At 36.3% G+C, this 23143-nt stretch overlaps 1 protein-coding gene and 1 pseudogene across 1 annotated transcript in view; one reads left to right on the top strand and one right to left on the bottom strand.

Annotated features, from left to right (window-relative positions):
* The window catches only part of USH2A (usherin), a 710400-nt gene that overhangs the window by 420540 nt on the left and 266717 nt on the right, over positions 1-23143 (top strand). The window contains exon 37 of the mRNA XM_021698433.1: positions 1477-1656. Coding sequence (XP_021554108.1) covers positions 1477-1656 — 180 coding nt within the window. The remainder of the gene's footprint in view (positions 1-1476; positions 1657-23143) is intronic.
* LOC123325197 lies at positions 9217-9311 on the bottom strand (annotated as a pseudogene).

Raw genomic sequence — 23143 nt, forward strand, 5'->3', positions numbered from 1 at the left:
TACAGAGTTTATAATTCTTAATCACTTGCTAGTTGTAAATGTTTGTGTGGAACGTATCAGTTGTATTACAGCAAAAGCAGTCACACTTCCTAGTTGCTGTAGATGAATACCTGTTATATGCTGGGTAATGTGAAGAAATGATCTCACTTAATCTTCACAGTAACATTACAATCAAAATATTATCATTCCCAGCTCACAGATGAAAAACATGAGGTTCAGACATACTGAGTAACTTAGCAAAGAGCACACTTTTCAAGAATGATGAGGACAGGCTCAGATGCAGAACTTTCTGACAACCAAATTCATGTACTTTTCATTGCACCATATTCTGCTACAAAACTGTGTCAAAATATGATATTTTTGGTAAATATTGCAACTATTAAATTCTGTTTACCATACAATGCAAGATCATTATCGGTATGTGGCCACCTTTTAATTTTTAAACATTCAACCAATAAAGATTGTATCATTATCTGGAAATACTGCAAATATCCTTTCCCCTTAAAGTCCAACACCATGTGTGTTTTTTATTCATTTGCCTATATTTGTAGAATTTGTGTGGGGGAGATTAAAGGGATGTACAGCAAAAGTGTTTTGGCAAAGAAAAAAGGCTATTTGAGGTAAATATTACTATTCTGCATGACTCTTCTGTGTTTTAGGAATAATGACTAAATTTTACTAAATTTCAGCAATATTCTGAAAAATTCACCTCATGTAAACTTTTCAGGGAAGCGTCGAATGTAGACAATGAAATAAATGTTAGGACAGGATTTTCAGTTATAATCTTTTCCTTGTTTTAAGCCTAATTTCTGACTCTTCTGAACCTTGAATGTAATTCATTTGTGTGGGAGAAGGAGATCAAACCCTATTACTGAGCAGCAGAATTTTTCTGTATCTTAGACATGCTCTATTTGAGAATGGGTTTGCTCAAGTTTTAGAAGGATGGTGGTGGTGGTGGAGCTCAGTGACGGTACATTGATGGTGATCCTTGTACACAGTCAGGCAGTCTCTGTGGTTTGGCATAGAGCTAAAAACAGATCTTCTGATCCAAGTAGACACAGACTGCTTTTCAGCATATTCTGGGCAATTCCGATTTAAAGAGGTAATAGGAAAGCATTGTACCTACCTCTCAAGGAAAACAAACAACAATCACCCCAATTGATAACACATGAAGTATCTGCCATGTATAATTTGAATATACTATTTATATCCAAAACCACTCTAGATGGGGGAAAGAGTGTGATTTCCTTCAGTTTGTACATCATATAAAATCCAAGGATGAAAAAAAAACCCTCAAACAATTGTAAATAATCCATCATGGGATATTTAATATGTCCGTGTCGAAGTTTCCCTTACATGCATGATACTTGTGAACAGCTTCACTCTTAGAATAACAGTTCAGTTATTTTGATCACTATGATGAATGAATGAACTCTTAAATATACACTAATTTTCAAAATTTTCCTTTTTTATCAGCAGATAATAACTACACTCTTCTGAATGGCACGCAAGCCATGCACCGTGGTGAAGAGACCAACCGTTGGGTACTCATCAAGGGGTTGGTTCCTTTTACTAACTATACTGTACAAGTGAATGTTTCAAATAGCCAAGGCAGCTTGATGAGTGATCCTGTAACATTTGCAATGCCACCAGGGGGTAAGTCTATGAACAACTTGGCTACATAGATTTATATAAATGCTCTACTACTAAGTCTCCACTGAGTGCTTGTTTATTGTGAAAATTAATTTTTTTTTTTTTAGAACTTAGAAGCTCAATCGTATTTCTGGTCGTTTGGGTTGTGGTTGTTTTGTTGGTTGAGACCCTTTTATTGATTTTTCTTATTGTTCTGTTGAGACCACTTTCATCTTGCACTGTGTGTATGCAAAGGTATATATCATACATATGTATCTCTTGCTTTGCATGTTAAAAAGACTGGGAAATTTTTTTTTGTTTGAGACTTCATTTAAATCCAAAACTTGTATTTTCAGTTTGAGCTTTGGTTCTCCTTCCTGGTTTGTTGAAGAACCTTATATATCTATACCTTTCCATTTGCCAAAAAAAGGGCAGTGTGCAGCAATAGAAAAGGAAAGCCACTCACACCACTGGAAAAACGCCTTTACTTCCATGTCCTAATGATTAGAGTTCAATAGTGTCACTTTTATACTTGAAATGTGATACAGCCAAGATATTTTAACTATCTGTATAAATAACTGATTTAACTTATTTAGAATTATTATTTTGATCTGAAGTCAACCCCACCCTTGTTTTAACTGTTGGTGGGACTAATTGCTAAGAAGAAAACTCCCTGTTAGATTGGTATGGACAGCCCTTGAACAAAAAAGCATGCCTCAAAATAATAAGATCATGATTCTCAATGGAGAGTTCAGGAATGTCAGTTTTCTGAAAATACTAAAGGCATAGGACTCCAAACCAATGGCTGTCTTGCAGCTCAGCTTCAAACACCAGTGTGCTCTGGACTAGGAGAGAATGTTGCTATGTTGTTAAACAGCAGGACTGGATAAATACCTCTCCCACCGCAAAGGGTATAAGAGCAGCAAAAACCTCATCACGAGAGGACAATGAAGAGTTAATCTGTGGTTTGTGTAGACGGCTTCTCCCAAGGAAAGATTTAATACCTGCTGTATCATGAAAACCCCTCACTGTTACCTACCTTTCATGACATTATAAGACTTAATGAATAAATGTTTACCAAAACACCTCAAACTCTAAATGGCAGAAGCCACATTGTTTAAGAATGCTTGAAAGAGACAGTTGGAGCTGAACGACTTAGTGTCATGTTTCAGAAACCGATAATAAAAAATGGGGATTGGATTTACATAGGGGCTTGTTTAAGAATTGAGACCAAAAAAACAAAACAAACAAAATCAAGCAAAGAAACCTTAGGTATTCGTATCTTCATTTTTTAATCTAACTCAACATGCTGGAAAGGACAGAACATTTGATGACTCTATACCTTAGTATATAATACCCTTTATTCACATTTAGAAATTAAACAGTGATTAGTGCCTTAGGGAAATTTTTAAATTACACAGCAATACCTTCTTAACAGGATATATAGGAATTTAATGAGTTATATATTCCTTTTATGGCATTCATACTGATTTATATGGTTTGTGAGTTACAAACCGTCTAAAGTTACATCACATTCATAAAATAGGGTGAATTTAATTCATTGTTCATGCACTTTGGAATGCCTGATAATTGGGGGTCAATATCTCTGTGTGCATGTATATATACAATTCAGTTAAACATAGCAAGCCTCTCATGCAAACTCAGTATACAGTCTGTGTCTGTATCTGTCAGTGGTTAGTAGAAGAGTTAATATTAGGCAAACAGGAAGAACTAAAATTTTCTTTCTAGCGGCACAATCGACCTGAAGTCAACTGCTGAGTTTACTTTTATCTCTACTCTGTGGACGCTTATTCATGCCATTACCATGCTCTTCTGTAGGCCCATACTCTCTGGGCATGATGCAGTTATTCACTTTCTAAAGTCAGAAATCCAGAATTTGGGAGATGGCCCTTTGCCAAAAGAGGAAGCAAAATGTCTTCAAAGACAGACAGTGATTTGCTCAAGTTTATTGCAGCCATTAAGACATACTTTTTTTTTTAATCATTAGATTGTTGTTGATTACAATTAGGAAACTTATAGCTTTGAAATTATCTTTTTTATGACCTTGTGGCAGTTTAAAGGTGACACCTCATTGATTAAATAGGTTTTAGTTCATGCTTCCTTTTACTTAATGATCTGAAAACATATTATCCTGATTTACACATAAAATCATGCTGAAAAGCATGTGGCATTCACTAGAATATGTGTGTTTAAGTAGAATTAAATTAGTACTGAGAGTTATTAAAGAAATCTTCCATGCCTTTGTCCAGTGAACTGTGCTTCGTACCAAAATGAATAATAAATGAACCGATGTACAGAAGTGAACCAACTTATGGGCAGAGAAAGTTCTATATGCTATTTACTTTTCCATTATATTTGGATTGTTAGCATTTCTGCCGTTTCCTTGATTTCAATATTAGGTCTCTTTTTTGATGATGTGGAATTCTTACTTTCAGTGCTGGATTATGCAAGATTTGTAATGATAATACCCTTAGTTATGTTTTCTTCTCAGTGTAGTTTAAAAATATAATAATAGAAGGCTTGGACAAAATAGACATGCTATTTTTTTTCTTGATCAAATGTTTGCTATCAAATGTGGCCTGGAAAACTGCCTTGACCCCCTAGATCTGGCCAAGTCCTACTCATTTTTAAGGTTTCAGCTTAGAAATAGGTCCTTCACAAAGTTGTCTTTTACCAACCGAGGCCTAGATAGGGCCCTTAGGTGTCCTAGGGTACAATCACATTATAGTGAAATGGTCTGTCTGATGGGACTGTCACAATCACTGGTTATAAGATCCTACACAGCAGGGACTGTTTCGTATTCGAGTTTTGATCTTCAGTGCCTAGACCAAACCTGGCACATCGTAGGTGCATAATGAATAATCTATGAGTGAATGAATGAATGAATCAATCAGTCCAGATAGCTTAATTAACAGTTTTAAATTGCAAGCTTCTCATTGCTCAAGCTTGTTCATGCCTCATCTTCTATCTGAGCAACCTTCTACTGATACCAGCTATGGAGAATATGACCCCCTCTGCACACTGTTGTCCAATGTAGGAGTAATGTGCTCATGCCGATGTAACTGGGGGCACAGATCAGAGGGCAGGAGATCAGAGGTAAGAAATACTCTCAAAGTGCACCAACCCATCACTCTTCGATTCCCTCCCTATGGTGGTTACTTAGGTAAGCATAGAATAATGGATAATTTACACAGGAATTTGGAAAGAAGAGGTGAGGGAGGGCACAGGGTACAAAAACTTTTACCCTGGTAAATCATCTCTCATTTGATGGTTATGAAACATCTTATTTGATACCAGCTTTCTCTATTTTTCTGATGAGAAAAAATAATGACGAATATGCAGTTTATACCTCAGGAAAGCTGGAAAAAAAAATTTTAAAACCCCGTCTAACAAGATCTAATCTCAAACCCTAGTTAATTCCATCAGGTCTCCCTGTTTCATTGCTCTTGCGTTGTTTAAGAAAATTAATTTTATTTAAAAAAATAAGGCTCTCAACTTCGACCAAACAAGCAAAAAAAGAATATGATTAAACAATCTGATAAACACAAGTTATTTTGAGGATGGAAATTAAGGCAACTGGGATCATGGAACCAAGAGATCAGCACAAAAATGCACAGTGGCAAATCCCAATCGCACCCACTTTTTATTTTAAAAATTTGTTTGAAATATTATTTGGTCAACTGGAGGAGTCTCGGGGGTTATTTTTCCTTCATTTCTGTAGCATATCTCTAACCACTTCCATGCTCAGGTTTTTCTATTTCTACAACTACTATATTATTTGGTTGTTTATAATAACATAATGCTCATATTTAGCACTAGGATATTCATAGAAATGAAGAAGATATTTAATCTGAGCTCTTGAATAGCATTATAGTGAAGGTTCAAGAGTTCTAGGAAAAAAAATTTAAAAAATAAAAATGGAATCCAAATGTTAATCCATAAATATGAAACTTTCCTGTGACCTTTACCCCTTCAAGGTCTGGAGTTACTAATGGGGTTAGGATTTCAACTCTTAATGGGGCTCAGTGCATTAGTGTTTTGTATGCATGGAATTCAGCATTCAGTTTAATGAGTGGTTGACATTGGTGATGTCCCTTAATTTGCTTAAATCTAATTGGCTCTTTTATCAGTCAAACCTGTATGGATTGGCAATTGATCAGAAAGGGTCAGCCATGACTCTGCATGTAGTTAAAGGATGGAACCCCCCTCACCCCCCCACCCCCCCTACCCCCGTTAAAGTCACAGTTGCATGATAATAAGCAAGGGAAGAACAAATGAGCTTAGAGGAGGAAGGCAAAGAAGCTTAGAAGTTTTTCAGGATCTTCAAGTTCAGAACAAAGGCATTATAGAGTATATAAATTTTAAATACACTGCATTTTGCCTCCAGACTTAAACCTTTTTTTTCCAGATGAACTGAAATCTTGTCTGAAACTGTCTTTGTTACATCAAAGACCTACTCAGAAAGCTAAAAGAGACAGAAGAAGCATAAAAGGGCATAGTTTAAAATGATTAGTGACAAATTCCATACTGACGAGCTAGAAACAGATTTTTTATGAAATTTTTATATTTTTCCAAAAGGAATAATTTTATTCTATTTATCTTTCTCTGAACTGCTTTATTGTAAGAGTGAAAGGAACTCAGAGCCACCCGAGTTTGTGAACTTAATCTGGTTTTCTAGGATGGTAAATAATTTGTCATTTGTGCCTTCAAATTGATGAGAATTATTATAACCCACAGACTTCATAAAAATACTAAGCTTGAGGAACATGGTTCTTTTCCAAAGGTGGGTTATTAGAAAATCAAAAACTGAGAAAGGCAAAATGGTTGTGAGTGGTTTGTTTTAGAATTTGTTTGAGTTTGTCTCTCCTTCTCTTGACCCCCAGCCCACCCCCTACCACCTAAAACATCAATGAAATAAAAGGAGTGCAGTCCATGTGGAATTAATAGTTAAGCACATTGTAAAAACATAGACTCTGGAATCACTAGGATATTCATAGAAATGAAGATTTCAAACCTAGATTTCAATCCACCTCTTTCACTCACTGGCTGTGTGACTATGAGCAACTCACAAATATATCTGAGCCTCAGTTTGTTCATCCATAAAACTAGTTCAATGGTAATTCCCACCTGATAGAGGATTAAACAACACAATGTATGTAGTGTGCTTAGCACAGTGCCTATCTTGATAAATATTTGGTCCTTGCTACCTTCTTTGTTCTATTCCACTGCTAAGACTCTTTTTGAGTCTCTTGTGATATTGTGATTCAGAAAAAATACGTGTGTGGTCTTTGGCCCCATTTCTGGCAGAGAGTCCTTAAATCCCTTGGAATTTCCTGGGTGATGAGAGCTATAAAAGTGTCTTTTGCTATGTTACTAAGGTGACTTTTGAACCTCACCTAAGGGTAGGGGTTGGTTTCCAGTGGTGTCAAGCAGGTGATTAGAGTATTGGAACTTTCAGTCCTACCTCCTCTCCTCCAGGGAGGGGAGAGGGGCTGGAGGTTGGACCAGTCTCCAACGGTCAATATTTAATCGATCACGCCTGGGTTATGAAGCCTCCATAAAAACCCATAAGGACACAGTTCAGAGAGCTTCTAGGTTGGTGAACACATGGGTATTTGCAGAGAATGGCCAGTTTGAATAGGGCATAGAAGCTCCGAATCCCTTCCCACATACCGTGCCCTAAGCATCTCTTCCTTCTGGCTGTTCCTGGGTTATATCTTTTGTAATAAGCCAGTAATCTAGTGAATATATGGGTTTCCTGAGTTCTCTGAACTGTTCTAGCAAATTAATCAAACCTGAGGAGGGGGTCATGGAAACCTCGGATTTATAGCTGTTTTATCAGAAGCACAGGGGACAATTTGTATGTGTGTGGGGAGAGGGAGCAGTATTGTGGGACTGAATCCTTAACCTATGGATTCTAACACTATCTCCAGGTAGAGAGTGTCAGAACTGAGGTGAATTATAAGACATCCAGCTGGTGTCCAGCACCATTGGAATTGGGTGTGCAGAAGCCTTTTACCGCTGAAAGCTGGACAATGTCCTAAAGGGAGGATGAGTGAAAATAAGAGTCTTTACGCTTTCTGGGGAGACCTCCTACATTTTGTCCTCCTATACCCCACATTTATCCCTCAGAGCATTGACATAAATATCGACAGGCCAGTAGCCCTGCTAAGGGCTGGTTGTGATGTGTATTGGATGATGAAGCAAAGCAAGAAGGATGAAAAGTAATTTTCCTTTTAAAATAGCTTAAATATCTCCCTCCATGACCTCTGGATCATGATGTGCAAATCATTTTTACATCAAGCTCTCATTGGTTATCTTGGGATTTCAGTGGGCAGAAAAGCAGCACATTTTTTCTTAATAGAATCTCTTCTGTATTCATACCAAGCCACTTATGAGATACAATTTTTATGATTATTTTTTATTTCCATTATATGTATATTTTATTCATAAGTAAATGCTTTCATAACTTTGTTAATGCTAGCTAAAAGAGAGGAGTTTGAAATTTTTGCTAAATGTTTTTCACCATTTCCTAATTTTCCTTATATATATATTTTTAAAATGTTGAATCTTGGAATTCAAAGTGTATTTCATTTTTCATTGAATAGGAAAGCTTAGTAATCATTCAGACAATGCACTTTTGAATGCCTAAATGAAATCTTTGCTTTTTGAAAAGTAACATAATGTTTCCCCAATAATATTGCTAAAAGAATAATATATGTTAGCCACTGATTTCTCATAGGTTGAAGTATGGAATTAATTTTTGTTTAGACATTAAAAGACTGGAATGCTTTTACACTTATCTAATACTATGTAACAAACCACCCCAAAACTTAGCAATTTAATACAACTATTCTTTATTATTTCTCATGATTGTACAAATTGTCCATTTTGGAAAATCAAATGAAGTTTCCTGGAAAGTATACTGAAGCTGTAAAATTTTGCCCTTGAACTAGAGCTGTTGCGTATCCATCTTGGTATGTTACAGAATAAATGGAAATTTTAAAAATTAATCTAGTGAATCAGTTAAGAGTAGGTAGGTAAAGAGAGTACCTACTGTATACCAGAAGGAAAAGAAAAAAGTATAAAAGGGAGCTGAATGATGATCTACCCTAGGAGCAGTCTACCCTAGCAGGAGTGGGGGGGGACAGCGCTATCAAATTCTCTGAGGTTACATGTTAGAATAGCTCTGCCTTTGAAAGAAAAGAGGAAGAAATCATTGATTATATTCCTTCAATTGATTAGGAACTGAGTCTGAAATTTTTGGCATGACTTAATCGGTGAATTTATTTTTCTCCTTCAGTTTTTAAAAGGAAGTACAGAATTTTCTCTCCTTTTTTCTCTTCTCAACAGAAATCTCTAAGACCTTTTATTTATTTATTTATTTATTTATTTATTTATTTATTTATAATTTTATTATGTTATGTTAGTCACCATACAATACATCATTAGTTTTTGATGTGGTGATCCACGATCCATTGTTTGTGTATCACACCCAGTGCTCCATGCAGTACTTGCCCTCCTTAATCCCCATCACCGGGCTAACCCATCCCCCCTCCCCTCTAGAACCCTGTTTGTTTCTCAGGTCCATAGTCTCTCCCATGCTAATCTTCTCTGTATCATTCCAATTTTAGTGTATGTGCTGCTGAAACGAGCACCCCCTAAGACCTTTTAAAAGGAATGGTGTGGGTACTGCTGTGGACCAATCGTAAGGAGAATGGTATCCTTTTATGACAGAATCTCTAAGAGAATTAGAAGCAATTAGAAACTCAAAAAGCAGGGAGAGACCAAACCAAACCAAACAAAACAAAACAAAAAAAAACCCCACCAAAAATAAGAAGAGCTGCAAAGGCAAACTCCGTTTTATCTCACACTTGCCTTATCTAACACAGGCCTCATTTGCTGTAGCACTTGAGAACTACAATTTCTAGGCTTTCTAAAATCTCTATTTAGTACAATGCCAAGATGCTACTTTTTGGTGTTTTTATGAAATTAATAGTACTAAAAATTGTAAAACTTTACTTGCAGTGTGCAAATAAAGATTGCATCAGCATGTGTTTTCTGGTTTTTATTGCTCTGGATCCACTTTATTTGCAAGATGTTTAAGTCGAAACTTCATCGTGCAGGTGGCCATGAGATATCTTAAAAATGAAAAGAAATGAATATGTTTAAAATAAACTGTAGGTTAGAAACCGAAATAAACAGTAGGCTAAAATGGTATATTACCTCCTGGGGGTGGGAGGGGGGGTTGAAGGAAGGATGAGATTAACTGCCTTTTCTAATGTAAAAGTCACAATGAACATACAAGATTGTGAGGCACAGCCTTCTTTAAAACAACAACATTCCACCATGTAAACAGATGGTTTGTCTTTACCTCCAGTATATTAAAAGCTTTACAGTTTATATTGCATTCAGTTCATATGCATCTTTAGAGTAGTTTTGCATAATGTTGTACCTCTGTGCATGTCTTCCAAATGTGCTATTTTTCTCCTGGGAAAATCAGCCTGTTGAAAGTAATAAAGTAGGCAGATTCAATGAATAAATAGTATTTAAATTCTTAATAAAATAAATAGTGTACTTTTGAAAACATATACCAGGCCATTTCATTTAGCCTGTGCCCAATTCCAAGTATGTTATGAGAACAGACAGTTATTTATAACTGTCTCAAACATGCTGTCAAATCCTTTCAGGAAAAATCTTACCTTTACCTTTTTTTAGAATAGTGAGTTCACCTTGCTCTGTGTGTGTGTGTGTGTGTGTGTGCGTGCATGTGTGTTTGTAAAATTACATGACATAAGCCAAGGAGAAGGATAAATTTCTATATCATAATTTGTGAAATTTTCCTCACTTTGCATGTCACCATCTTGACAATGAGCTTCCTCCTTACAAAAAACACTTTAGAAAGGGACTAACTTCTGAGCCATCAAGAAGATGGAAGCAAACTTTGAAGTGTGCTTACCATGGACTCAACAAGCCTCCAGCAAAGGGCTGCCAACTTCCCACATTTGCATACTCTCCTGTGGTTTGTATAGAAATACTCACACCCGCACACAATTAAGTGTTATCTTTAGAGCATCCTGGGGCAAGAGAGAGAGACAAAAAAAAGAAAAAGAAAAAAAGAAAAAGAAATCACATTTTTCCTACTTTACCAGGGGAGAGAGGTGGGAAGTATTATCTCTTTAAGTTCCATTGATATTTAAAAATCATATTTTTAAAAAAGAATAACTACAATTCCCCTTTCTGTTTTTTATCTTGGTATAAAGGTTATCTATAACTTTAAGGTTAAAAAAAATCATGTCTGTCTGACTGGCTCTGTAGTTTGAAAGCAACTTGAAGTTTTATTTGAATTCTTATAGTGCCCTAAAGAAATTTTTGCTTTATTTTTTTAAAATAATATCTTATTCTTTCCTTTTACCTTTGTTATCATACGCAGAATCTATGCCTGACTTGCATAAAATTCTATGAACATTTACTTGTCTGTATAAACACTTTTACAAAAGGGAGACAAGTTCTTAATATACCTTAAGTACTTTAAAACCCTATTTCCTATTTCTTTTCATTCATTAGGAACTTCAAAGAAATCCTTACTGTATCTCTACAAAGGGATATAGATCATCCAGAGTCTAAAGGCTCTAGAATTTTGTAAAAACTTAATGAAGAATAGATTGTGACAACAGTAAACAAATTCACTGCAGCCACTATGATATTCATGATTATTAATTAGCTGGGACAAGTGAAACTAGAAATGTGAGGGTATCTAGTGCATACTCTATGAGAGCAATCCTTCTCTTTACACCTCAACAATCATTTTAGAACTTACACTGTCTTCCATTTTTATTTAAATGTCTCATATGTGTGTATCATGCTTATCTATGAGAGTCTAAATCCATGCTGAGGACAAAATGTGTGGATGAATGATTGTAGATAAAGGAGTCATAGTGGATCTGCTCTCTCTTGCTTTCTTTTTTTTTTTTTAGCGTTTTATTTATTTATTCATGAGAATCAGAGAGAGAGAGAGAGGCAGAGGCAGAGGGAGAAGCAGGCTCCCCACTGAGCAGGGAGCCCGATGCGGGGCTCGATCCCAGGACCCTGGGATCATGACCTGAGCTGAAGGCAGACGCTTAACCATCTGAGCCACTTAGGCGCCCCTCTTGCTTTCTTTTTCTTTTTTCCCCTCCCTCCCTTCCTCCTTTTTCTTTTCCTTTCCTTTCCTTTCCTTTCCTTTCCTTTCCTTTCCTTTCCTTTCCTTTCCTTTCCTTTCCTTTCCTCTCCTTTCCTTTCCTTTCTTTACTTCTTCCCTCCCTCCTTCCCTTTCTTTCCAGATCTCTCACCATTTATCTTGGCTCTGGGCACATGGTAGGAAATTAGTAATGCTTACTGTCATCCCCCCAGGGAGTCATAGTGGCCTTGTGTTATTTTTGCACCCAACATGTCTTCACCCTTCCCACTCTTTCTTTTGTTGACAGTGCTCAGATTTCCCTCTGGGCACCCTGAACTCCCATGCTCAGAACATGTGCTATGTGTGGAATTGACTCTATCACCAAGTCTAGCCAATGAGAACATCATATTCCCCTGACCACAGTAATTATTTTTTTCAGGAATTATAGATGTTCCAATTAGAGGTAATGTAGTAGTGTAGCCAACAGAGGTATATGCTGGGCTCTGGATTTGAATCTGGAATTCAGTTGGGTCTCCTGCAGGTCATTTTGCCCCTCAAGGACTCTGAGAATATAGCCAACATGGGAGAAAGCTGAGGAGATCTGAGAGAAGGAGGTAGACTGGATTCTGGAGACATCTCTTGATGCCTTAAATCCAGCTCTGCCTGAAACCAACTGTCTCCCTAGATTTTTCTTTTACAAGAGCCAACCCCTTTCATTATTTAAGCCTGTATGTGTTGCGTTTTCTGCCACTTGAGAACAAAAGCGTTTAAACCACCAGATGCTTGAGAGAAAGGAAAAAGAGTAGAGAGCATTTAGAGAAGCCTCTTAACTTCTTGAAAATCACACCAAACTGGCGACTCTACGTATGTGTTAGCTTCTGTTTGAGCTGTCAAATGTGGAAGCCTCAGGAAGCAAACCTGATGTGAAATGAAATAATAATGACTAAGACTATGAAATTGCTGACCCCGTTCTGAATGAGACCAGTGGTCCTCACAGTGTGTTCCTGGGAGGAGAGTATCAACATTGGGAACTTGTTTGAAATGCAGACTCTGGGGGCCCCTGGGTGTCTCAGTCGGTTAAGCAATCGACTCTTGGTTTTGGCTCAGGTCATGGTCTCAGGGTCCTGGGACCAAGTCCTATGTCCCCGCCCAGTGGGAAGTCTGCTTCCCTGCTGTCTCTCCCTCCTCCTGCTTGTGTTCTCTCTTTCTCTCTCTAAAATAAATACATAAATGTTAAAAAAAAAAAAAGAAATGCTGATTCTAGAGCCCCATACTCAATCTGCTGAATCAGAAATTTGGAGGGTGAGGTGATACGATCTCTATTTCATTAGATGCCCACTCCCCCGGGTTAAATCTGGATGCACGGCCTATCTGGATGCATGCCTAAGTTTGAAAACCACTGGTCATCTTTAGAATACCTTCAAAGAAAAAAAAAATATTATGTGATCTTGTCTATGACTCTGCCACATGTGTAATTGAGATACAGAATTGCTAAGGGAAAAATAGGTGGAACAGGTGCCTATACTTAACTTGGCTTTAAATTAATCTTTTTCTCATTTTTTTAAGTTTTTTTTATTTATTCATTCGAGATACAGAGATACAGAGAGAGAGAGAGAATATGAGCAGGGGGAGAAGCAGAGGGAAGGGGAGAAGCAGGGCCGCCGCTGGGCAGGGAGCCTGATGTGGGGCTCGATCCCAGGACCCCGGGATCATGACCCGAGCCGAAGGCAGACGCTTAACCATCTGAGCCACCCAGGTGCCCCACTTAACTTGGCTTTAAATATAGAAGTTCCATTCTCAGGGCCAGAGGCCTTTCCAGTGTAAGGGAGCTAGCCTGTTTCTCAGTCTCCCCGATGGAGCAGGAAGAGATACCATGGATAACCGATTCCAGATGTTGAGTCGTACCTGGGGCACCAGAAAGCAACAGGCAGGAAGTTTGATGCGCTGAGGGACGCTAACCGGCCCCACTGTGAAGACGCTGTCAGCTAAATTTCCTCTGCTCTTCGATTCCTTCACAGAACATCTGTTATAAGGAACTCCACATAACTAAAACCTGAGCCTCTTCCCTCTGGGGGATTTTCTTTAATGACTGTCTTGTGGCTGTACCTCTGCTGTGGGCTTTTGAAATGTGTTCCTCAAGTCAGTTACATCTTCATCCTGAATTCCAGGATTTGCTGGCTATTAGACCTCATAGTTGAGATTTTTCCTTCTAGGAGTTTGCAAATACAGCTCCACCAAGGAGGCTGATATAGTCTCCAGTTGCCTAAGAACAGTTAAGATCATGTAATCGTTTATATGATAAAAATAGTGAATCTTTGCTGTAGTGATTACTCACGCGTAGCACTTACTAGGTGCAGATGCTCTTTAGCATATACTAACTCATTTAATTCTCACACACTCTAGGAGAGAAGTGCTATTATTATCCCTATTTATACATGAGAAGGCTAGGGAAAAGAGATTGTCTTGCAACTAGTTTGTTAAGGTCATGCAACTAGTAAATGGCAGAGACCATATTCAAACCTAGAGACCGAAGCCTGGTTCTGAGGCACTGTGCTCTTGTTCATTTGAAGCCCCCTCCACAGATGGCTCACATCCTCTCTTACAGAGGCAGCCCAGATTTCTAGGCTCCACTAGTCAATAAGGGTTTGAAGATGTGGCTTGACTCTACCGTTATGTCAAAGAGAGTTCCAAGGGTATTGTTTGGGTGAAATACCAGGCGTTCAAAACCTGTTGCCAATGAACTGGAGAGTTCCCCTCAATGAACTACATGACCCATGCATTTAAAGTTGACCTTCTAATGAGAGGGGAAAGAATTCAGTTAAAACAGATATTTTAACAGTCTTACAAAGAAGCATTCAGCAAAAGCAACAAGAGTAGTCTACACTCTGAATAGATAGCAAAAATTAACTAGCTGGACGATCCTTTCCCAGCAAGGATAGAAGTACTTACTTGCCCACCAGGTACTTTGACCAACTTCTTTCATATTTGCCTATGAATTTCTAAGATGGATTTCTAATTAAATGAAAAGAATGTTGATATAACCTCTATTTATTTAGGAGAAAAGACTCGTTTCACTTTTCCAAAAATACTCCTCTTTCTGAACTTTTAGCACTCCAGTGACATGCATTATCATTTACACTTCTTTCTTTGGCTTATAATAGAAAATTTAAGTTTTCTGATCTGTTTTGCTGTCACAGAGGCTTTTGTGTAGGTATGAAACAGAAAATCTCATTAGAACTAGTTCAAATACATTTACCCAAAACATTAGTGTGTAACAGTGGTGTCAGTGCTAATTACTAAGTTGTCCTTTCTTTGGGCCTATATTAAAATTGAATTCTTTGTGTTAATGCCCTCTGTATCCCAAGGGAAATGAATAGATGTGATCTTCTGATTGTACATAATTTGCACTCTTATAAAGAGAGACTTAATTTATCTAATAAGGTTAATTTCTGAAAATTAAAGAAAAACTTTATTAAAAGGAAGAGAGCAAGGAAGCCTATATTTGTGAAAGAAGGATGAATGAATCCTTTCTCCCTATATTAAAAAAAATTTTTTTCCATGAACATCAGATTAAAAACACAGCAGATGAGGACATTTATTCACAAGTGGAATATTGGAGCACCCAGGAGTGTAAACAGTGTGAGTGTGTAGGAGAATCATTCCCTGGAGCAGTCGGAAGAATGACCATCCATGTCCTCGGGGTCATTGGGAAGGAGGAGCACTTGCCTCATCAGAGTCTGCGTTAGAGGCCACAGACACACAAAAAGTCTTGAATCTTGCTCACACAGTTGACTCTATAAAGGCTCAAATGAACGTGTCTCTTAAATTGTGCATCTGCTAAGCACAGACGCTGAATTATCTGTCCAACTATCTGATTTTGAGCTTAACCGCTACCCTCCATCCCCAGCGTGTCCACGTACTGATTGTGTGATCTCAAGGAACTTACCTCCTCTCTAGGTCTCAATTTGTTCATCTGTAAAGGGAGTTCATAATCCTATCACCATCCTCAGTGGGTTTTCGTAGGGGCAAAGGATGTGCACACACAGAAGACCAGGGGGCACGGAAGTAAGAGCCTGACGATTTGTCTGAATATAAAATATGATATATAACAAGCACAAAATATATATAACCTATCACTATATAGGTTGAAAATTAAACCAGCCTCTAAATATCTAAATATTTATTTTCCTTAATGATTCTAACAACTGCCTTTTAAAGCTAAATGTAAGGAAACAGCAGACTGGTTGTGGTATATTAAATTATAAGTGAGGACTAATTTGAGGATCAAAGGTGCTCTTTGGGGGATATCACTCGACTGGTAGGAAAAGCATTAGCTGTCTCCCTCTGTCTCATGTACTTGTACTCTCTGTCTTGGAAATATCCTTCCCCACAGTTTCAGAATCTTGATGTTTAATTTAACACAAAGGTCTTTGAGAAGCACAACAGAGGGTTGTTCCTGGTAGTTCTGGCATTGAGGAAATTGAAATGTACATGTTTTTTCTCATTTATCAAAGGCAAGAATCTAAACTGACATTTTATATCAAATGAATTATGAACTGTGTACTTTGTACCTAAGGGAACAACAACTAAATTAGAGTTTGGGATAAAAGAGAGAGAGAGAGACAAAAATAGGTTTTTAATAAAACATACAGTAATTTCTGTTACTCTGTCTGATGGTGACATGGCCAAACAGTCTTATTTTGTAACTGGTGAATGGATGTAGGCAACTCTGAAATTGGTAAGATTTAAATATATTTGAGAGATTTTCTCAAAAAGGATTAGACTAAATTTCTTCTCATGTAGCTAGGCTTCATGAACAGTGAAACATTCTTGATAATCTGAAGTTAACTTTTACCTTTTTGTCAATGCTCTCTTTCTTAGGGAAAAAAATAGCATTTGCAAGTTCTTCGTCCAGAAAAAATATAAGATTAAAAGTTGCTGGAGGAAAAAATATAGTATACAAGATAAAAATAATGTGCATGAAAATACTGTATAATATATCTCCTCTATTTATCTGTAACCCCCACAACATATGCATAATCACACACAAGCAAATTATCCTAGTGATTAAGAGTGTGGATTCTAAAATCAACCAGACTAGGTTCAAAATTAAATTTCTCCTCTTACCAGCTATATGACCTTGAACAAGTGATACAATCATACTTTGCCTCAGGTTTTTCTTTCCATAAAATGGGAGGGATAGTAGTCGTAAGGTTGACATTGAGAGAATTAAGTATGATAAATGCTTGCAAAGAATGTAACACAATGCTGGATACGTAATAATTGTGTATTGCATTGCCAAGTTATATCCTTCCCATTAATCCCAATAATCATTTTTTAAATTACTAACTGAAGATTCTTGGAATTAGGGATGACCCATGCTTTCTTCTTCTAGGCAAAGCTATGTTTTGATTACTATGCTATTGGTCAGAATTAGTAGATATTCTAATTTGTACTATGTATAAATTAAGGAAGTGTTATTAATATTAATACGTTTGTTTCTACTTCTGAATTTCCTCCAGATTTATAAGCCTAAAACTGACAAATTTCCTTCTTATTAATGCCATATACTTTCTGATACCAGTGCTACAGTGGATAGCAATTATGTGGCTAAATTACTAAACCAAATAATTCACTAATATCCTGATTACAGATTTTCATCAGATGAACTTAATGACCTAGTTATTAATCATTATTGTGGTCAAATGAGTATCAATTTTTTATTCTAAAATTTTCTACTACTTCATGAGCTGAAATCAGTTCTTAGAAGTCTTTCAGGATTTTTTACCCTGATGATGACTATTATTTACTATCCTTAACAGAGAATGTGAAATGAATGGCCTATTGAGGTAAGGGATGCCCTGTACACAATCTCGGTGTTTTAAGACTAGATCTAGTTATTAGTTGAGTAATTAACTAATCAACTTGAATATTAGATCCAATCCCATTGTTAAGATGACTTTATAACCAATTCCCTCTTGTTCTTTCATTAAATGACTAAAATTTTGTCAGCTATTCAAAGATCATTTAACTTCTTGGTTCTTGATATCCTAGAAGAGTAGATTCGGTAGCACTTTAAGAAAGAGTACTGATTCTAACTGTAAAATGTAATAGTTTGTTTTCTTAACTACCTAAGTTAGTTTTTAACTATTGTTCTTATTGGACACATTCAACAAAAGAATATTTTATGCACTCTTTCTAAAGAGGGTGGCTTTGATGTAGCTTGCATTTACTCATTGTTAAAATTGTTTATTAACCTTGCTAAAAGCACATCTATTTTTAATTTTACAAAAGTAGGATTCATTAGAGAATTATTTTAAATGAAGTGAATGAACAATATTTTAACTAAAAATAGGATAGACCTAATCCATTAATATTTTTGTTGTAAATATTTTAAAATATATTTCCAGTTGAAGATACAATCTACAGAAAGGGCTCAAGTAATCAGATTCTCAAGGAAAAAGAAGTTAATCTATGCCACCTGGAAACTAATTTGGATGAATATGATGGTATTCAAAATAATAGGAATACTTAAGGAATACTCTTAAGAATACTAAGAGGAATTCAAATGTCACTAGCCAGGGCTTAAATAGAGTGTCTAAATCTAGGATATCTACAAAGGAAAAGAATAAAATTTGGTTGGTGGTTTGAGATGTGACAAAAAAAAAAAATTCTTCTGGGCATTATGACCACCAACTTCAGAGCTTCTAATTAGTCTGACAAAGTGACAGTTCCACATTCTAGTTGAACAAATAATGTATCTAATGAAATTCAAAATCCCTATTTTTCTTTGAGCACAATGAGCTACATCATTCACAGCTTTGGGGTATTTCAAAATTAACAGAGGATGACTTCAGTCTGTCTGATGTTTCCTGGTTAAGAAATTCACTGAAACTCTCTTGCAGAGTAATTTTAAGCAACACTTTAATCTTAAATCACAAAGGGAGGTGGAGTTGAAGGTATATTGCCTTGGTCCTATGGATGCTAATGTGAAGTGGAATCTTTTGTTTCGCAGAATGGTCAATAGCAATTAGTATTCAGTGGTGTCTTTTTATTCTGGTGCCCTTGACCCACCTCTGCCACCCCTTTCTATATTACTCCTATTATAAACTGTAACTGGGGATATCCTGGCTTCTTTTCCATTCTAATTAAAGTGTTCTTAGCAAACATGGGGACAATTTTTCATTTCATGAAGAACAATTACTAGAACTAGGTTAGATCTGCCAATTGGGTTTCATATAACTTTTGACAAATATTTGCACCAATTTTGACTGATGTATTCTCACACCAATGAAATGTTGGTGAGATTTTGGATTTACCTCAGAAAAGTAGACCCAAATGAGTCAGTGAAAGACCAAAGACAAATGTCATACCATCTTCAGGTTTTATTCAATAATGTACTCTAAGATATTTTATTTTGTCACTGAGCTGAGAGGCAAATGATGGATTTTTTTTTAATACAAATTTATTTTAACATATCCTTCTTAGGGCTTTTGTCCTAAATATGCCTCTACTACACTGGTAACAACCTTGAGAAAAATGTCATCCTTTCTTGAGTTTGGGTCTATAATGCCTATGGCCATTGTTATGCATTTTATTTTTCTGTTTTTCTCTGGAGACCTTTCTGGGAGTTTTCAGACACTAGGGTGCTATGACATGTAAGAGAAAAAAAAAATCCTGATAAAGAGATAGACTGAGACAAAGAAGGACAGAAACAGTATCTCCAAGTGTCTATTTCCAAATACACCTCCTCAAGATTTAAATGACATAGTTATTTAAAAAAGAAAAAACAAAACTTTCAAAAATGTTTTACTTCTTTCGAACCTCCTAGCTCTAAGATTTCTCCACTCCTCAAAGCAATATCCAGACTCCAAGTTGGTTCTTCAGACTCCTGTGAGGCAGATGGGGAAGAGGCAGGTAAAGGAGGCTAGCCACACTCTGCCTCTAAGGAGGGTCAAGGTTTTGGCTGGGCTACGTTACTATAAGAGGCATTGTTTAAAATAACAGTAGGAAGCTTAGGTTTTAGAGATAGGTTACTGGATTCAAACAGCAGCTCAACTACTTATTAGCTCTGTGGTCTTATGTAAATCACATATCATATCTGCTATGGTCTCAATATTTGTGTCTTCCCAAAATTCGTATGTTGAAACCTAACACCCAATGTGATGATATTAGAAGGTAGGAGCTGGGGAGGTGGTTGGGTCATGAGGATGGAGCCCCATGAATGAGATTAATATCCTTTCAAAAAGAGGCCTTGCTTCCTTCCACCATGAGAAGACACAGCAAGAAGGTACCATCCATAAATCAGGAAGGGGGCTCTGTGGTGATAAATCTTACCTCTCTGAGGTAAATCTACTGGTGACTTGATCATGGTCTTCCCATTCTCCAGAACTGTGAGAAATAAACTTCTGTTTATTGTAATCTATCCAGTTTATGGTATTTTGTTATAGCAGCCCAAATAGACTAAAACTCTGTCTAAGCGTCCCTTTTCTTGACCCACCCCACTTTACACATGGGACTATTAAGAAGATTAAATGTGATAATTGTGTAAAGCATTTAGTTCAGGGCCTGGCATACAATAAATGCTTAAAATTAACTTTACCATTTTAATATGTTTATCTTTACTAATGAATATCAAGGTGTTAACATCTTTTACAAGGCAGTTAACCAGTCACTAAAGTTGTCAATTTGTTAAAAACCCTTAATATAATAAAATCAAAATCTTTACCAAAACTTTGAATGTTGTTCAATCCTTCATTCATCCAAAAAAAACATTTACTGAGCTCTTTCTAGTTGCTAGGTATAATCCTAGTTCCTGGGCTAGAAAGATTTCTAGAACAGATATAGCGCATTCCCTCATGAAACTGGAGGCTGTGGCTGCCATTTTGTTATTGCTTATAATTGTATTTACTGCATGTTCTGGATGGCACTTGGAAATCTCCAGGAAACACTGGAATGAATCAGGAGTACTTAGAACTTGATTTTACTTTATTGGGGTGGGGGGGTTGCTAATAAACTAACAATATGTGTTTGTAAACAATGAAGTAAGACAACTATGTGAATATTGTTAAGGTTGACTGTTAGTTTTTTTTTTTGAAGATTTTATTTATTTATTTGAGAAAGAGAGAGTGCGGGAGCACAAGCCTGGGGGGATGAGGTGGGCAGAGAGAGAGGGAAAAGCAGGCTCCCCGCTGAGCAGGGAGCCCCGATCTGGAGCTTGGTATTAGGACCCTGAGATCATGACCAGAGCTGAAGGCAGATGCGCAACAGACTGAGCCACCAAGGCACCCTGGTTGACTATTAGTTTTAAATACAAAGTTGTATCTTATTTATTTGATGAGGTATTGTAAGTAATTACTTTTAGAATTCAGAAAAATTAATTGATTTACTGCCATTCTCTTATTTGTAAAAGTGCAGTTTTTTCATTAAATAATTAGAATCCATTTTAAACCCAGTTCCTTAAATATACATTCCCATAAAATGAAAACTTGGGAAAAAAAAACTAAAAATAATTTTTAATATAAAATAATAAAGAAAATTGAAAGTTCTTAAAATAATTTAAAAATTTGTCAATTGGTAATAACTCATATTTCATTTTTGGTTGTACCTTGTCACTCATGCATCTCAGAAATGAATCTGGTGCTTGACAACAATAGCTGAACTCAGCCTAGATTTTGCAGTATAATTTTCTGATCCTTTCACTTCATTATTTAGCCTTGTTTTCTTGTGTTTTATATCAAGTGTTTTAAAATTATTTTGGGAATTAGGCAGGTGAATAATTATAAAACCTATCTATGAGTGGTTTTCTTCCCCCTCTCTTTTTGGGACTCTAATGACATGAATGCTTATTCTTTATCAACCTGCATAAGAATGATCTATACAAGGTTAAGTCTAAAGAAACCAGATAGCTGGAAATGTTAAGTAATTGGATCTTTTTTTATATTCTGCACTCAGCTTTTATTTAAAAAAAAAATCAAGATATGTAAATAACATGATATGTCTATTTATTACTTTCAGAATCCAATCCAGTCAATTCACCAGACAGAACAGTAGCCACCATCTTTCCCTCCCCCCCCCCAAAAAAATGTCTTACAAAACTGAATTGGATCATGTCATTTCTCTGCTTTAAAAAAATGATAGAAATCAAAGATTTTCTGTCTTCTTAGTATAAATTTCAGACTCCTTACCTGGCCTAGAAGACCCTCCAGTAGAGCACATGCCACCTTCTTTGAGTTCCTCGAACAGTAAGTTCTACGTCTTTACCACTTCACAACTGCTCGTTCACTAATTCAGCAGAATCTTAGTCCTTCGGTGGATCCCAGTTTAAATACCACTTCCTTAAAGAAGCTTTGCCCTTTCAACCAATGTCAAGTCAACCTCTTCTAATAATCTCTTACAGTGTAATGTTCTCTTTCTAAGCACTTTGTGCATGTTTAACCACAGATTTATATTTGTTCAATGCCAGCTTTCCTCCCTTGCCAATGTGGTTCTGGGTGCTGGGTACACCATAGAGAACACAATAGCCACAGTCCCCACCATTATGGGCATGAGAATATTGTCAAATGGAGGAAAGGGGGAAGGGTAGATGAATTTTTCAGAGAATATAAAAATAACAATACGATTTTATCATTTTTTAATCCTTCTATACTTCCAGTATTTATAGCTTGGAAACTACATAGTTACCGGGAAATAGGATGGAGTTTTGAATCAAAATACACACTTTTGAGTCCCAGCATGGCACTTCAGGCAATCACAAGACTATAAAAGTAATGCAATACCCATACCATTTAATTCACAGTATGATTGTAAGATCAAATGAAAAAATGTAGGTGCATTTAAATGTTAATTGTTGTTGTTATGTTTTGAAATGAAAATTTAAGAGTTTTCTGAATTAGCCAAAATATAATATTTCATATTATTTCAATACATGCTAATGCATTTAGTATAGTTTTCTAAGCTTTTGAAAATTTCTCTATCACCAGAGCATCTAAATAAGTGCTCCCCTCCTCACATGTAAGTTTTACCTCCATAAAATAAAACAAAACAAATTTTACCTCCAGACCACATGACTCCCAGCCTAAACTTAACTCCCTTATATGAAGAAGGGTATGGTTAAAAGTACAATCTCTGGATTTGAGCCAATCAGGGATATTTGATATCTCTAAACCTGTATTTATCTATAAAATAGGAAATAATACTAACTACATCAGAAGGATATTTTGAGTATTACAAGATAATGTATGTGAAATACTTAGTAATATCTAAATTGGTGAATGTTAATTATAAATGAAAACTATTTTTAAAAATATTTATCTAGTCTTTTTGACTAAG

This window comes from Neomonachus schauinslandi, chromosome 6, assembly GCF_002201575.2.
Source record: "Neomonachus schauinslandi chromosome 6, ASM220157v2, whole genome shotgun sequence".
NCBI classification, from domain to species: Eukaryota; Metazoa; Chordata; class Mammalia; order Carnivora; family Phocidae; genus Neomonachus; species Neomonachus schauinslandi.